This window comes from Bactrocera neohumeralis, chromosome 2 (assembly GCF_024586455.1).
Source record: "Bactrocera neohumeralis isolate Rockhampton chromosome 2, APGP_CSIRO_Bneo_wtdbg2-racon-allhic-juicebox.fasta_v2, whole genome shotgun sequence".
Lineage (NCBI taxonomy): Eukaryota > Metazoa > Arthropoda > Insecta > Diptera > Tephritidae > Bactrocera > Bactrocera neohumeralis.
This window is the reverse complement of record NC_065919.1, coordinates 39,278,023-39,294,996: the sequence shown is the minus strand read 5'-3', so window position 1 is coordinate 39,294,996 and position 16,974 is coordinate 39,278,023. Positions and strand designations below refer to the sequence as shown.

The window sequence follows — 16,974 nt, the reverse complement described above, 5'->3', positions numbered from 1 at the left end:
AACCACTATAACCATCGACGTCCATTGTTCAAACAAATTTTTTTAAGAAATTGTACCCAATGATTACGTCTACATTGATTTTACTATCTGTGATTACTAAAAAGGTGTGCTGCGTACATAACCCGTCGATGATGACTTGCGCTACAAATTCACCCACCACATATGCGATGACGTTGCCTAAACCATATAGTGTAGCGAAACTTTTCTGCAACTTGCATGTGCTAAATATTTGCTCATACACACCCATACGTATTAACGACACGTCTGCTCCAGTGTCTACCAAAATGCACAAGTTTTCGTTATTAATTGTCAACTGCTTCATTCGCTCTTTGTTAAATACAATGTTGATATTACGCCTATACTCGGTAAACTGCTTAGCCATATGACCAGTGCCATTACATTTAAAAACCTTTGTGTCTTGTTTGCAATCGACCTTTTTGTGTTGTGTTGAACCACAATTAAAACAATGCTGATTCTTACGCTCTACGTTACTGCCACTCTTATCTGTTTCAATTTGCTCACGACCACCTGCTGCATATCGACGTTTACTTGTTTCGTTAGGCTTAACCAACGGCTCGATCAATTCGTATGCTTTGATTAATTCTTTATAGGTTCGTGCGCTATATAAGGGATATTTTTGATCATTTCTCACTTCGACTCCATCAGCTATGTACGAAATCAATGATTCCTCTTCTACATTACCTACCGCTGCTATTTTGCGCAGAGAACGTACTCATGGAATTTCTCTGATGCAAGTTTTCGTCGTTGCCTTAGCTGTTTATGTACCTCTGCGCTGCGTGGTGTTTTATCGAACTCCTCCAGTAATGTAATACACAACGACTCATACTGTGACAGTTTCTAAAAACAATGCTGCTGTGCCTTTCATTTTGTTGCGTGCGTTGACATACTTTTGCTTGGGTGTCAAGTCATAAGCCTCAGCATTTTCATCGAAATTAGCAATCCACTGGCGAATTGGAATAGATTCCCCATCAAAGCACGGTATAATTTTCGCGAACGCTTCGATTGACACATTATTCTTGTTGTTTGCGCTGAACACAATGAGCGCGGCAGACTGCAGCAGCACGACAGTGAACTGAAAATGGCGTCGTGAATCCTACTACAAGAACATTTTAACCCATTTACAACCATTGTACTCGCTTGTGTACAGAAAATCAGTCAAGTTTAGGCCTGTGGCGTAACTCAATGCTAAGTATTTGCACACAAATTTTTGATCATATGCGTAGTTTTATTCCTAGAAACAACAAAAAAAAAAATACATTCGCTTCACGCGAATTCATAACGGCACTTTTTGTGGCGTCAACTTCTGTGCGGTTTTTTCATATTGTGTGATTTTGTGTCTTTAGTCATTATTTTGCTGTTGATGAGCTATTCTCTCTCAGTTGTTAGTTTTAAAATTTTGTGTTGTGTGAGATAAGACTAAAGAGATCAATTTTCCAAAAAAAAACCCATTTGAAAAACCTATTCTTATTTGTGGTATGTGCCTTTTAAAAGTTGTGTACCAGCTTAGGTACAATGGCAAAATGTGTGGGTGAAATAAAAAATTGTATCTTTTGGTTAGGATGGCTATTTCCACTTCGTGTTTTTATGGAAAGAGATATAAACAACTTTCACAGGCTTTAGCTGACATCGCGGACGATGATGAGGCAGATGACGTCGATATCGTGATGATTCCTCCTGATGTCGATGTCAATGCTGACGAAGAGGAAGGTGATGAAGATAACATAAATGAAATAAACTTGCCTGGCGACGTTGCTGGACGCGTGGAAGTATTCAATAACAGCATAAACTTTGACAGCGAAGATTAAATACCGCTTGCCCAGCTACAAAGAATGGGTGCTGAAATACGATCTGTAAACCATATTTGGAACAACGAAAAAATATAGAAAATAAGATGAAAATGAAATTGGATTTGGATGGTGGAAGTCCCGTTAAGGTATTTGAGACACTGTTTGATAAAGATGTTGTACAACTGATCATAGAACAAACTCATTTGTATGCTTCTCAAAAAAGTTCGCATGAATTTATATTCGACGAAGATGATCTAAAAGTCTTTTTAGGCATTTTATTTTACTCTGGTCACCATTCAATGCCAAGAGAATCTATATACTGGCAATTGGATGAAGACACGTTATCACCTCTTGTAAGCAATAACATTTCTAAAAACAGATTTTTGGAAATAAAACGCCACATTCATTTTACAAACAATAATGAAATTGACAAGTCTGATAAAATGGCAAAAACTCGCCCACTGTCGAGTCTATTATGCGAAAAGTTTCAAAGGTGGGGTTTTATGCACGAAAAGCCTTCAATTGACGAGGCAATGGTAAAATATTTTGGCCATCATTCAGCGAAACAATTCATCAAAGGAAAGCCCGTAAGATTCGAATTTAAAAACTGGATGCTCACAAGTAACTGTGGGTGCTTGTACCAATTTGATACTTACTGTGGTGCTAAAAATGTTGATAGTGATACAAGACATCTTCCCCTTGGATCTCGAGTTGTGTTCGATCTAATAAAAACCATAAATAAGCGATCATATTATCTATTTTGACAATTTTTTCACAAGTCATGAACTTCTACTTATGTTGCGTGAGAAAAACTTCAAAGTCGTAGGAACAACAAGCGAAAATATAACTAAAAAATGTCTTTTGAATCCAAAAAAATGTTTCCAAAACAAAGCAAGAGGATATTTCGAGATCAAATACGACCACAATAATAAAATATTGTTTGTCAAGTGGAATGACAATAATGTCGTAGCTATGGGAACTAATTTTGATACGGTTGAACCGTTGAAATACGTAAAGCGTTGGTCAAAACTGGAACAAAAAAAGATAAGTATACCTCAGCCAAATTTACTTTCAAATTACAACCACAGTTTGGGCGGTGTTGATCTACATGATCAGGCCGTAAATGTATACAAAATTAGGATTCGAGGCAAAAAATGGTGGTGGCCGCTGTTTACTTCGATGATGTGCTCCACAATGGTAAACGCTTGGAAGCTGTACAAAGACTTAATAATAGTACCAAAGATTTGCTTGAGTTTCAACGTGACATTACCCGATACTACCTATGACACTACACATTGAAAAGATATTCTAAGCGCGCGTTAGCTCCAAGTGTTTCTACAGCTGGAGGAGCACATTTTCCAAAGAGAATCCTCAAGCCTCTTAGATGCAGAGTCTGCCATAAACGAATCAGGTGGATTTGCGAGCTATGTGGTACTGCTTTGTGCGTGGAACGCGACTGTTTTAAAATATACACTTTTGACCATTGTACTCGTGTGGGTACAGCAAAATTTTCGTATATGAAAGAAAAAAAAAAATTTTGTAAAAGCAAATTATTATAAACCTTATTGAAAGACTAAACATAAATTTGAACAAAAAATGTTTTTGAAAACAGAAATATAAGATATCATAAATGGTGCAAGATTTTGAATTCCCATAAATTAAAGCTTTACTAAGGCACCAGCAAAGTGAACGAAATTCCGATCATACTCTCCCTTCCAATATTTAGCACAAACAAATGGTGGAAATGCAATCTAGAATTTAATTCAAATCCATTATAACACACACATGCACACTAGAGAGTATTATTTTTATACCCTTGCAACATGTTGCTAGAGGGTATAATAGTTTTGTTCGCCTAACGGTTGTATGTATCACCTAAAACTAAACGAGATAGATATTGGGTTATATACATAAATGTTCAGGATGACGAGACGTGTCGAAATCCGGGTCACTTTCTGTGTGTCCATCCGTCCGTGCAAGCTGTAACGTGAGATATCTTAATGAAACTTGAGTATTCGCTCAGGAAAAATAACTTAAGCACCATGACCGACATTGTAAAAATAAGTGACAACAGAAGATAACCCCGCCCACTCCCCCTATAACAATTTTGTTAAAACTCACTACAAGTGTGATAATTCATTAACTAAATGCGTCATAGACTGTTAATTTTACATCCAGGATGGCACAAGGAGGCTCGATAAGAGCTGATGCCGAAAGTGGACGATAGGCGTGACATCACCCATATTTAGGTGAAATCACTCTTGATCATCTGATTCTGGAATTTCCTGTAAGAAACCGAAGCACCAATCAATATATCTGGATATAACATTGCCCGATAAGACCCGTTGTCAAATGTGAGCAATGACCGTGCCATCGTCCACATTTAAGTGAAAATCCATATCTCGCCAACTCGGAACGGTACATAATCCAGACCACGCCTACTTTCCATATAACATATTTTTTAATACCATCTGATTCTTTCATTTTCCAGTATACAAACCAAGAATCAACCAATGTACCCAGCTAAAACTTTGCACAAAAAGTATCTTCAAGGTATTTCATCTTACGTTCAAATCGAAATCGAAATATAACTTTTCAAGAAGCCAGACGCCAAATATGTGGTCCCCAGTTCGTATGGTCAACTTTCGATCAAACTGTGAGATATATTACTGAAATTCGGGAAACATTTTTCCGCGATAATAATATGCATATCCTTGTCTTAAAATGTGGTGAATCGAATCAATACTTTGCTTGGCCACCAGTCCTTTTGAGTCCTTTATGAGTCTTGGTTTTTGGGCATGCCAATGTGTGATTTTTCTATAACCACTGTATACAAAAGCGGACCGATAAATATGTAGCTTACAAAGAAGAAACAAATATTTTGGAAAAATACAGCCACCGTCTGAAAAATACATTTTTTGTGGGCCTTCCAAGCGAGAGATATTCTCAACTGTGGAAACAAAATGTCAAATCTTGACAGGCGAAGTTTGTGGCATAGTTCGACCAAGGTGGTAGTGCGCTTTTTTCTTCTCTTCGCATTTAATTTCCCTTTCCAAACAACCACTACTGGAAACAAACCATGGTAATATTATAGAAAGTATATGCTATATATATAATATATGACAGAATTTCAGAAACAACTAATATACAATTAATTTAATAAGTTGGTTGTTAAGCTTAATTTTTGGTGCCGTGTACCGAATTATATATGTACATACATATGTACATAAATAAAATGATTTCGTTTCCTTATCATTACAGATAATAAATATAACGCACTCAGAACCGGCACTGGATGCAGGTGTTCCCTCTACTGCCTCAGGAATGGAATTGTTTAATTCCATCTCGACTGCAAGTGGAGAGGGCGGCCCTTTGGCAGACTACATGGAAGTAGATATGAGCAATTTAACCGCCCAGCCGAATTCAAGTCTATTCGTGACGCAGGGAAAGAATCTCGTTGACCGGTTTTCAAGAAATCGCGCCGTCAGCGATCACTGGCATTACGCACTCATAAGCATTTACTTGGGTATGATTATATTTGGTACAGTCGGCAACATCTTCGTCGTGATGGCGGTAGTGAGAAAGCCCATAATGCGCACCGCCCGCAACCTATTCATACTGAACTTGGCTATTTCTGGTGAGTGTAAACTTGCATTTAACTTTCCTTTGAATTGAGGAGTTCCTTGAATTGCAATATATACATATGTATGTTTTCTCAATATATGTACATATATCTACAAATGTATATTTTTATGCACTTGCATGTTTATGTCGATTTATTTATAATGTTTGCCTAGTCTTATTTACCGTTATAATTACTGTTGTTTTATCAAATGCAAATGATAAATCCTTCTTCGAACTACACTAATTTCAGATCTATTGTTATGTGTAATAACAATGCCTATAACGTTGTTGGAAATCCTCTCAAAGTACTGGCCGTTCGGGATGTTGGAAGTAATATGCAAATTAGTTGCCATGCTGCAAGCGGTGAGCATTTTCGTCTCGACCATTTCCATAACAGCCATTGCCTTTGACAGGTATCAGGTGAGTTTCCGTGCAATGTTATTTTTATATAATAACGTGCTACAGAAATCATATAACTATGCAAAAACAAAAGTACGTCAGTATGTGGGTCTCAACAGAGAGATTTTAAAAGTTTTCACGCCCTCGATGAAATGATAGTCTGTAGTATTAGGAGTTCGCTATTATTAAGTGAATATTCGTAAGTGATTTCCTCAAATCCGTACAGGCCATTTAGGCATGTAAGACGTTGCGCCAGATAGCCCAAAGAAATTAAAAAGTCCACCAAATTATTTCCGGAATTGAAAGAGATATATATATTTTCTTTCAAATATTTAGTTGGTACGACTGTCCTTAATTACTTCTCCCTGCGGGTAGGTGTTAGAATTTGCCCGCGGTAAGGTATGTCTGTCGTAAGAGGCGACTACATAAAATCCATATGCACTGTGTCTTTCTTTCTGGGCTTGCCTTGAAATGTCAGCATAGTCTATGTCCGAGATAGTGCTATAATACCCAGCTTGAAATTATATTATAGACTTTATTTGAAATTCCTAATATAAAGACATTTGAAGTTCAAGCGACCAGTCATTGAGATGAGGGCGCTCAACTGGTAGTAGCAAGAGCTACAAGGTCTTACCAGGGACTTTAACCTGGTACCACGCGGAGCAGTTAGCCCTTGGAGTTTACTTCAATCTGCTCATGGAGTTTACTCAATCCAGTGTGGAGCCGCACTGCGGGCGGGTGCCGGACCAAGGTGGTAAAGGTGTCCCCATCCACCTAAACCAATTGGAACCAAAAATACGTGCAATAAACTGTATTGAACTACATATGTACTTCAAAGAAAGCACTCACGTAAATCACAACGATTGTTTTCCTTAATTACTCTCGGGGATTATCGTGGTGGTTGTGGTTAAAATCCAAATGCGGGAAGAAATGACACTTTGTCAGTTGAATGTGGAGTTACATTGCAACCGGGTGCAGAACCTAAAGCACGGCAGAGGTTTTTGATGGGCCTCGAAACTTACCAATGTGGTTAGTGTGCCCTTTCCACAATGCCAATTGGTACTGAAATGCCCAGCATTTTCAGTCGCTTTGATCCGCTGTGCTTTTGAGCGTCGTGGGGTAAGGCTGTCCTCAGCAGGTACCCACGTTAAACACACCGGACGTTGTCCTTAATTACTACGCCGAATATGTACTAACGCTTACAGCAGCTGCTTAAATCGGTACACCTTAGAAGTGCGTTGCGATTTTTACAATGGATAAAAATATCGAACAAAGAATTCGTCTCAAATTTTTTATTTCTAGCGAAGTTTCGTGTGCGGAACCATTGCGAATGTTGAAAAAGACTTACGGTGTTTCAAAAACGCAAGCCTACGAGCGGTGCAAAGCTTTCAAAAACGATCGAGATACCGTTAAAGACATGCCTCGTTCTGGACGACCTTCGACCTTTTCAACTGATAAAATATTAAAAAAAAGTGAAGGGTATGGTGCTTGAAAATCGTCAGGCAAGTATTAGAGAGATGGCAAGAGAGCTCGATATTTTTCACGAGTCGGTTTGAAAATTTTTGGTGGATATTTTGGGTATAAGACGCGAGTTTGTTCGACTCGCCTCGATAAAAATGAGTTATTTTCAATTTTTTTTTTACTTTCTCAAAAAAAGTACGATTGTGACCGAATTTAAAGTCAAAAACCGAATAAATACCATCGAGAAACCACCGTATTCACCATATTTGACTCCATGTGATTCTTCCTCGTTCCCCAAAGTGAAATTGCCGCTCCGTAGAACCTGTTTTCAGTCGATCAAAGAGATAAAACAGAATTCGCTGAAGGAGCTGAAGTATTTCTTCACGTCTGAATTATTTTTCAACGATGGATGGTGGTTATAAAAATTGATTATGAAACTAGGGTATGTGGTGTGAGGAAAGGGAATTGAAGCCCTAGCATGTTCCAGATTGGTTAAACTGTTGTCAGAACATCAACTAATAAATTTAGCACTGCAATGTTTTTCAAGCTGCACAGTTTATTTACTAACAACTACAGTACTACCACTCAATAATTGGTATTTTAATTATTGATTAGACGATCCAAGAGTTTAACCAGTTTAGCGTCTATTAAATTTTCTTTTCGTAGTAAAGTAACACTATTATCTCCCAGTTTGCTTCATAAAACACTTTTATATTTTTAATTTCCAGCTAATTGTATATCCGACACGGGAAAGCCTTCAGGTTGGTGGTGTCATAGCCATTCTAGCTGGCATATGGCTATTCGCGATGCTGTTGGCCAGCCCCCTCTTCATCTACAAACGCCTGGAACAGGCAGAAATACCGCCACTTCTGGAATCCTTAGGCATCCATGGTGTATGCTTCTGCGTCGAAGATTGGCCCGTGAGTCATGGACGATTCTATTATTCAATATTTTCGCTCTGCGTGCAATACTTGGTGCCAATACTGATCGTATCTGGTGCATATTTCGGCATCTATAAGAAACTACGAAGTCGTACAACGGTGGTGGCAATGCAAACGCCACAACGCAACGCGGAACGTGGCCGCCGCATGCAACGGACAAACTGCTTATTGATAACGATTGCACTGATTTTCGGCATATCGTGGATGCCCTTAAATGTTTACAATTTATATGCAGATATGCGGAGTCCAATGGCGGTGACGGAACACATGCTTGTCATATATGCTTGTTGTCACATGCTCGGCATGAGTTCCGCGTGCACGAATCCTCTGCTCTATGGATGGCTGAATGACAATTTCCGTAAAGAATTTAGAGAATTAATATGTGGTTCTAAAGAAAACACTAATGTTGCTCTTAATGGTCACACGACAGGCAGTGGACAGACACGTCGGAGACGAAAGCACGCCGAAATATCCAAGGGTGATTTGAAGTTGTTGCCCAACAACAATGGCGTTGGCTTACGAAGTGCCGTGACCGAGTCGATAGCGCTGACAGAAAATCCAATTTCCATTGAAGTGACAACTCTGACTGCGGTAAATTGACAACTAAAACAAAAGTACCGACAACAAAAAGCACACCACACTTGTAATAATAATAGGCAAGAAAGCATGGTTTTAACTCTATAATAAGAATTTAATTAAGGGATGCACAAATGTAATTTATGTATATAAATGCCAATTTGTAGCAGAAATAAGTAGTATTCGTATTAAAATATACATATATGTACGTATGCATGAGTTTGAAACTGTTCAAAGTTTAATATAATTAATATTATATTTTCGAATGCTAGTAATTTCAAGGATTAATTATTTCAGTTTGAAAGTGAAGAAGAAGGCACTATTGAACATACTATTTTATAGTTAAAATATTTGTATGTGCATAAACTAACGGTTTATTATTTTGCTGTCGTTTTCATACTTCTCTTATTCTGCGGACTTTTATATAAAATACACATAGCTAACTACATATAGCTCAGTACTTGACCAGAATTTTCGGCCAGTACGAACATACTATATACATATGTGTTTTAAATAATCCAAGAGATCAGCAATTAACTAATTAGCTCCGATAAATTTAAAGTGGGAATAATCCCGAGGATGCCACTGAATTGGCGGTGGCATACACAATAAAAAAATTCAGTTGATGACATTTCAACTAATTTGTTGATGGAATAAAAGTTTTTCTCTGCAAAAGCTAAGCTATCGCCATCAGACTATCATAAACAAGTAAGAAAGGGTCAAGTTCGGGTGTAGGCGAATATTTCAAAGTCTTGCAGATTGCCAGGATCAAAACCGGGAATTCCGTCAGGTCCATAGGATTTGTAAATTTTATGCGGTTTACGGCAAGTTTTCACCGATATTCTAAGCACAAATATGCACAGTTATTAAAAAAAACTTACATATTTGCCGCCATATGCGGTATAAAGTCGTCTGGAAATTTGAAAATTTTTCTATTAGGTCCGCCGTATATCTAAGGGAGATATTGACGCGCCTCAAACCATTTCTGAAACAAGCGTACATTAAAATTTGGAAAATTCGCACCCTCTCTCCCCTTACAGATTGTCCGATATTTTCGATAAAAGGTTCGCAATTGAAACTTTGATCATCATATTCGGTATCTGCGGGCATTAATAGTTTTGGTACGATTTGGACACTTAGTCGTTTTTTTTTAGCTCACAGGGCTTCCGTTGTACTATATCTTAATTTAATGCTTAGTCATGACACTTTATAAGTTTTAATTTAATCGCGTTTGTGAGCGTTGAAGTGGTCTGATTGCAGCCATCTACAAACTCGTTCTCACTTTTTTCACAAGGAATACGTGTATTAATTTTCATACAGACATCTCAATTTTTACTCAACATACATACATGGAGACACCATATTTAATTGGTTATTATTAGTGCTGTTGTAGTCCGTGTGAGATATGAATTTTTACCAAAAAGTAGACTTATCATTACTGTTTAGCACGGGGTATTCGTATGTCTAGTTTCATTAAGATATCTAAATTATTACTCCACTTGTCGCTGGCATAGACAGTCAGATAGATATCGGGAAATCAAGATGGATAGTAAGCAATTCGTCATTACGTCGACAGACAAATCAATTTATTTGACCTTACGACGTGATGTTGAGCTTTGTTAAAATAATGGCACGGAAAAATTCGGGAAATTTTCTTCACGATCCATCGGAGGTTGAAACTCTTTTTAACAGCAAAAAAAAAAATTATAACTAAATTAAACAAACCTAGAGAAATATATATTTTATGTAGGGTAAGTTGTCGATTTTTATATGTATGTATCTCTTCGTCATCCTCTTCTTTCTCTCGTCTGAATTTTAACGTGTTTTAAGTACGTCATATGCTGATAGCTGGTAAAAAGTTAAAAATTTCATTTACAGACTAATTATATGTAAGCATTTTTGAGAAAAATGATATGTTGATTAAACTTTGCTTCAAATTTGTTATTTCATATATACACCATATACACATACACTTATACATAGTCATAGTTTTTTAATGTTGTGGGCGAACATTTTTTAAATATAAAGTAGTACTTTCCTAATTAGTAGTTAACATTTGCTTATCTAATTCGAAAATGACAACTAGTAGTTTCTGACAGTTTCAGTGAAATATACAAATGTATTATGCAAAACATTCCATGTTAATATAATATATGTTTTATATTTCATTTCCACGTTCTCTTCTTCTCTTTACATGCAAATCGCATAAACATTATTTTCCAGGAACAATATATGCTGAATTCGGTGGATGTACTGTAATAGTATAATATCTGGTGTGCATGTGATGTTGTAAGGACAGCATTTTTGCTAAATTCTATACATATGTAAACCTGACATGTACATACATAACATTAACGAATGAAAGAATACCCTTTAGTACAAAACTGTACAGCAAAACACAAATCAAAAGGCAAAATGTGATTGAACAATGAAAATACAAAAAAACAAATTTGAGTGATATCTGCTTGGGCTCTGATTTCTAAGCATTAAGATTATAAATACAGATATATATAGACTAGTCAATTATAAGCATTTTTAAAATAAATTTTGCGTCAAATTTATTATTGCATGTACTCACCATATACATATGTATACACTTATACATAATTATAAATTTATGTATTTATTTTTATAATATGAAAGAACATTACTTAAAAAGAAAATTTTAAAATATAATGAAAAGTTGCTCAGAAAATATAATTTATATTCTTATTAAAATCAAAGAAGACGCGGTACGACCTTCAAACTCGGGAAACTCGGTAATGCTTTAAAACTTGTGTCAACAATAGCACTACAATCAACCGCTTCTTATACGAGGTGTGTTCAAAAAGTATCGCGACAGTTTGCTGAAAGTTTTCTTCGATTGCAGGGGCGTGGTGCATCATGAGTTCTTGCCACAGGGAAGAACGGTCAATAAGGAGTATTACCTGCAAGTTATGCGCAATTTGCGCGAAGCAATCCGCCAGAAACGCCCGGATTTGTGGAAGAATAAAAATTGGCTTTTGCACCATGATAACGCCCCTGCTCACACATCGTTGCTTGTGCGCGACTTTTTGGCAAAAAACAACACACTAATGATGCCGCAGCCACCGTATTTCCCAGATCTGGCCACCTGTGACTTTTTCTTGTTTCCTAAACTGAAGAGGCCCATGAAAGGACGACGTTACGCTTCTCTTGACGAGATAAAGACGGCATCGAAGGAGGAGCTGAAGAAGATAAAAAAAATGATTTTTCGAAGATTGGAAAAACCGTTGGCACAAGTGTATAATATCTCATGGGGATTACTTCGAAGGGGACAAAATAGATATTCATGAATAAATAAATAATTTTTGAAAAAACACAAAATTCGCGATACTTTTTGAACACACCTCGTACTAAAACATAGTTTGGTTAACTTCCAATATATATGTAGATAGGCAATTCACAGGCAAGACTTTAGAACACGAACCGCCGCATTATTTTTACACTCCCGCAAAATGTCGTCACGGAATATAATAATTTGTTTACCTAACCATTGTCTATAACCATTTATAAAACAAATCGAGATAGATATAGAGTTAAAAATGATCAGGATAACAAGACTAGTTGAATTCTTAGTGACTGTCTGTCCGTGTGTCCATTAAAGAGAAAACTTGAGTAAAAATTTAGATATCTTAATGAAACTGGCGGCAAAATGACCACTAGAAAGACCACATGTTGCCGTTAACAGAAATCTTCAAAATGTCATAATTTAGATACTACACTGTTATTTGGTATAATGAATCGCTGTAAAAGGGGCTGGGCATCTGGCTTGTTAAAAAGTGGACGCGACTTCGTCCTGTAATAGGTTTAAAGTACATATCTCTCAAACCATTAAAGCTAAATCCACCAAGTCTGCTGAGGACAAGTTCGGCTAGCCCATCCTCGTACTGCGTGAAAATAATAACCATGTTCGTTCCTCATATCACTTTAAAATATTCAAATACCAGTGAAGATATTCAGAGAAAAATTTGCACAAACAAAAATTTGCATTTTTAGTCTAAAAATTTTCAAAATTATATCGTATTTTCAAGTCTTATGTTATCTCAGTTATCTTATTAAGTTTAATCTTGTGTGTACTGTACTTTAAGGCATAAAATGTGTATAATCGGTCCGTAATGTTCTGTCTTCCAAACGCTTGTTTGTAGCAGCTAAAACTAACCGAGATAGATATATATAGTCAAATATATCTAGTATGTATATGAACATAAGATGAAAATGGGCGAAATTAGATTATTAGTTTCCATTTAATTCTTTAATTTTACGGCTTAGAAATCAAGTACAAAAGAAGTTATCGGAATAACACTTTGTAAAAAGAGTGTATTGGTAGCAAGGGATTTAACAACTAAGAACTGTCGAAATCGGACCATAACTTTACAAGCCCCCAGATACTCGTATCATTTATGTTGACTTATTCAATTCAGATAAAATCTTTTTCAAATAATTATGAGCCCTTGTGCTCAGAAAGGGAAACATCGAGTCAAAACTTGCCTTCATCCTCATATATCTTTTATGCCATTTATATCCCATTTAAGGTTAATTTTAATGTAAATATCGCAGACACGATATAGAATATAGAAATAAATCTAAATAAGTCTATATTCTATAATATAAGATGATAAGAAATATGATTGTAATCGATTCATGGTTTGGTTGTACAATAAATGTTGAATTCTTAACCAATTTTTAACATAAAAATTTGCCAACACCTGAAATCAAGTCCTCGGCTTTAACCTTTGCACATTGCGAGAATATAAAATGTTCGGATACACCCAATAGTAGCTCTTCCTTACTTCTGCTAATAACATTGTGAAAATGTGAAATAAAAAGAAAAGAAAAGAAATATTGTGAGCAAAAATGTTCCAAATTCCTACTTAAAAAGGGCACATTTGTTTAGATCTCTTTTGGAGTAAAGAGTTTCGTGTTCTGTCAGGTTTGGACATTGCCTATGGTGTAAATTTGGTAACTCGGTTATATAGGCTGACTTCGAAAGCATCAATTTATGCATGTGATTAATGTACTATATAATGTTCTGCAATGCATCTGCAATATTTGTTACATTGCATCATGTTTTGAAGCACATAAACCTGGTAGTCGATGGGCAGTGGCAGAGAAAAACGCGCATCACAAATAAAGTTGATGCTTTTTGACATTTCCGTCTGCAACAATGGCGTAATCAGTTTGATAAATTTTATTTTGAATTCATACCAAATTTTGCATTAAATTGAGAGATTTCGGCAAAAATATACTTATATGATTACAGAAATATAATATACCATATTTTCATGAAAATAACATATTTTTTGAATGATGTTAGTGATTCCAGTTTCCAATGAAGTATTTGATTTTAATTTGATAATTTTTTCCCTTTGTAGTACGCTTGCAATAACAAATCAGTTTTCTGCGAAAGTAAACTTTGCCGTCAAAGTGTTCTGTAACATCAAATCTTCGCATCGTTTTTCAATTTTGTTTGATATCGCATACTGCAGTCATATCGTCTCGGTACTTTGCAGTAGTACGTTTTCGAAGTCAGCCATATTTATAGTTATACGAGTATAAGTATTCATTATTCCGAATCGCAGGAATTCTCGCAAATAATTTCGGTAACGCAGCTTATGCGTATCTAATAATAATAATTAAAATCCAGCAAGCTTCTATTAATTATATTAATAACAGTGATGAATAGGTTTTAAATAACATTTTCAGCATAAATTATTTAATGTACATATGTTGAAAACACTGTGGTATCGAGAAGTTCAATAATTGCATTATCAAAAAGTGTTTAACGTGGAATGTTCAATGTGAGTAAATAGTTAAGTACTATATTTGAATAGTTAAAATATATAAAACTGAAATTATGTAATATAAATATATTTATATACGATAAATAACACATATAACATGAAAGTTATTTGAGTTTAAGCTGATTTTATTATGCTAGTAGAGTTGTATAATAAACTATAAATTGCGTATATGTATGTACATATTAATATGTTATATGTAGGATTATTTATTTTAGCTAAGTAATTTCAAAAATCTCAAATTTTCTAATTCTTAAATAAATGGAAAGTCATTATTTGTACGGAATTTGTATAACAACCTAAACCTAAAGTAATTGTTAACTTTAAGATAAAGAGCAAAAGTATACGTTATTTAAGTGCACAGTTAAGCGTTAAATCATAAATATTAAGTTGAATAGAATTAAAGTGGAATATTGTAAATATTCGTGTATTAATTGAAGCACAAGAAAACATTATTACCAAAATAACTGTACATATGTACTTTGACCAATCAACAGTTATGTTATGGCTACTTATTTAGTATGTATTGAAGATTCTGTGAAATATTTGTATGTAAACTATTTGAGTGTTAATGTGCACTTATTTGCTGACTTCTTGTAGACTATATAATAAGATATATACAGTTACATACAGTGCGTACCGGATGCGTGCATTGCCAATGATGGCACCATCCAATCATAAAGTAAAAATCTTAGGAATGATACATATGATACATCAAAATAAAGGAAAAATCTTCTATTTTATTTTTGGAAACTTCAAAGTAGTAAAAAATTAACTCACAGCGAAAAACTTAAAGAAATAACCTACAAAATTCGTTCCACACAACTAACCGGATTTTTTAAAAAGCTAATGATTACTAATATTTCGTAGCATATCATTTTGTTGCTTCTGGTCGGATTGGTATAGAGGCGATAAGTTTTTGGTGGTATTGCGTTCCAAGCCTCCAAAATAGCCGTTTTGAGCCCAGCAACATTGGAATACTGCCTTTGGTACACTTTTCGACTGACTTCTTGTCGTACGTGCTCAATAACGTTCAGATCTGGAGATTGGGCAGGTGTATTCAGTACATGAGGGCAATTGTATATTAACCAAGTGCGAGCAATCTCCGATTTGTGCTTCGGATCGTTGTCTTGGTAAAATATAAAATTGTCTTTAATTCCCAATGTGACACATGACTGCTTTAAATTTTCCTTTAAAATGTCGACATATTGGAACGAACCATAATACCTTGCAGAAAATGCAGGTTGCCCATTCCTGAAAAAGAAGAAATAATACGTTTTATGATTACCAGATCAAAATTGTGCATTTACCCTTTGCCAAAACTCATCAGGTTTTTTCAAATGCAATTTCGCAAATTCTAGCCTTTTCCTTCTATTTTTAAGGATATTTACGGCTTTTTTACAACTGCTCTACCATGTAAAACGAAGCTTCTAAGTGTGCGGTGAATTGTTTTAGCTGAAACCGTATTCCCTTTTTCATTTTCCAATATGTTTCTTACATTTTCCTCCGAGGAAAAGGAATTTTTTTCAACAATTTTCAGTATAATGTTTGCTTCTGCTTGTCTTAGCTTCTTTCCTTGATCAGCTCTACTAATATTATTAATCCTATTTTCCTTTTCAAACTTTTTTATAATATCAAAGACAGTTGAAGTAGTCCTTTTCACAATCTCCGAAATATCTTTAATGATTTTTCCTTCTTCCCGTAACTGAATAACAAGCTTCCGAATTTCGGTACAAGTATGAGTACGCGGGGGCGTCATATTGGCGTGTAGCTTACTCACAAACTCACCGGTAACTACTAATATACAGAAAAGAATATTCAGTGTTTGTTCAAGTGGCATTCCACAAAGATCAGAAGTACAGTTACTTGTAGAAGCTTACTTATTTTACGCAGTGAATAAATTTATTACTATTTTTAAGTTTCCAAAAATAGAATAGAAGATTTTTCCTTTAATTTGATGTATCATACATATGTATCATTTTTAAGATGTTCACTTTATGATTGGAGAGTGCCATCATTGGCAATGCACGCATCCGGTTAGACGTGTGAGTCACTGTATGTTTGATCGAATGTTAAATTATGTTGTGCATTTTGAAAAATAATAAATATCAAAAAAATATCTTTCATTTGTTTCTGTATGTTTTTGGCATATTTAGGTCTAGCGGATTCTACTGTTTATTCCATATTCGCAACTATCCTACTACCTATGTAAAGAGAAAAAATATTTTAGTATTATAATATTAAAAATTGAATTCTGCTGCATCCAGTTAAAAGCATTAATTTTTGGATCGAGTTACAGCACCAATGGTAAGTGCAAAATTGTTATTTATTTCCATTCGGTTCAAC

General features: G+C 35.4%; 1 protein-coding gene across 1 annotated transcript in view; it reads left to right on the top strand.

Annotated features, from left to right (window-relative positions):
- Positions 1–16,749, top strand: part of LOC126756361 (neuropeptide F receptor) — a 76,008-nt gene extending 59,259 nt beyond the window's left edge. The window contains exons 3-6 of the mRNA XM_050469371.1: positions 5,070–5,445; positions 5,683–5,852; positions 8,021–8,824; positions 11,033–16,749. Coding sequence (XP_050325328.1) covers positions 5,070–5,445; positions 5,683–5,852; positions 8,021–8,824; positions 11,033–11,068 — 1,386 coding nt within the window. The 3' untranslated portion in view covers positions 11,069–16,749. The remainder of the gene's footprint in view (positions 1–5,069; positions 5,446–5,682; positions 5,853–8,020; positions 8,825–11,032) is intronic.
- Positions 16,750–16,974: the final 225 nt, after the last annotated feature.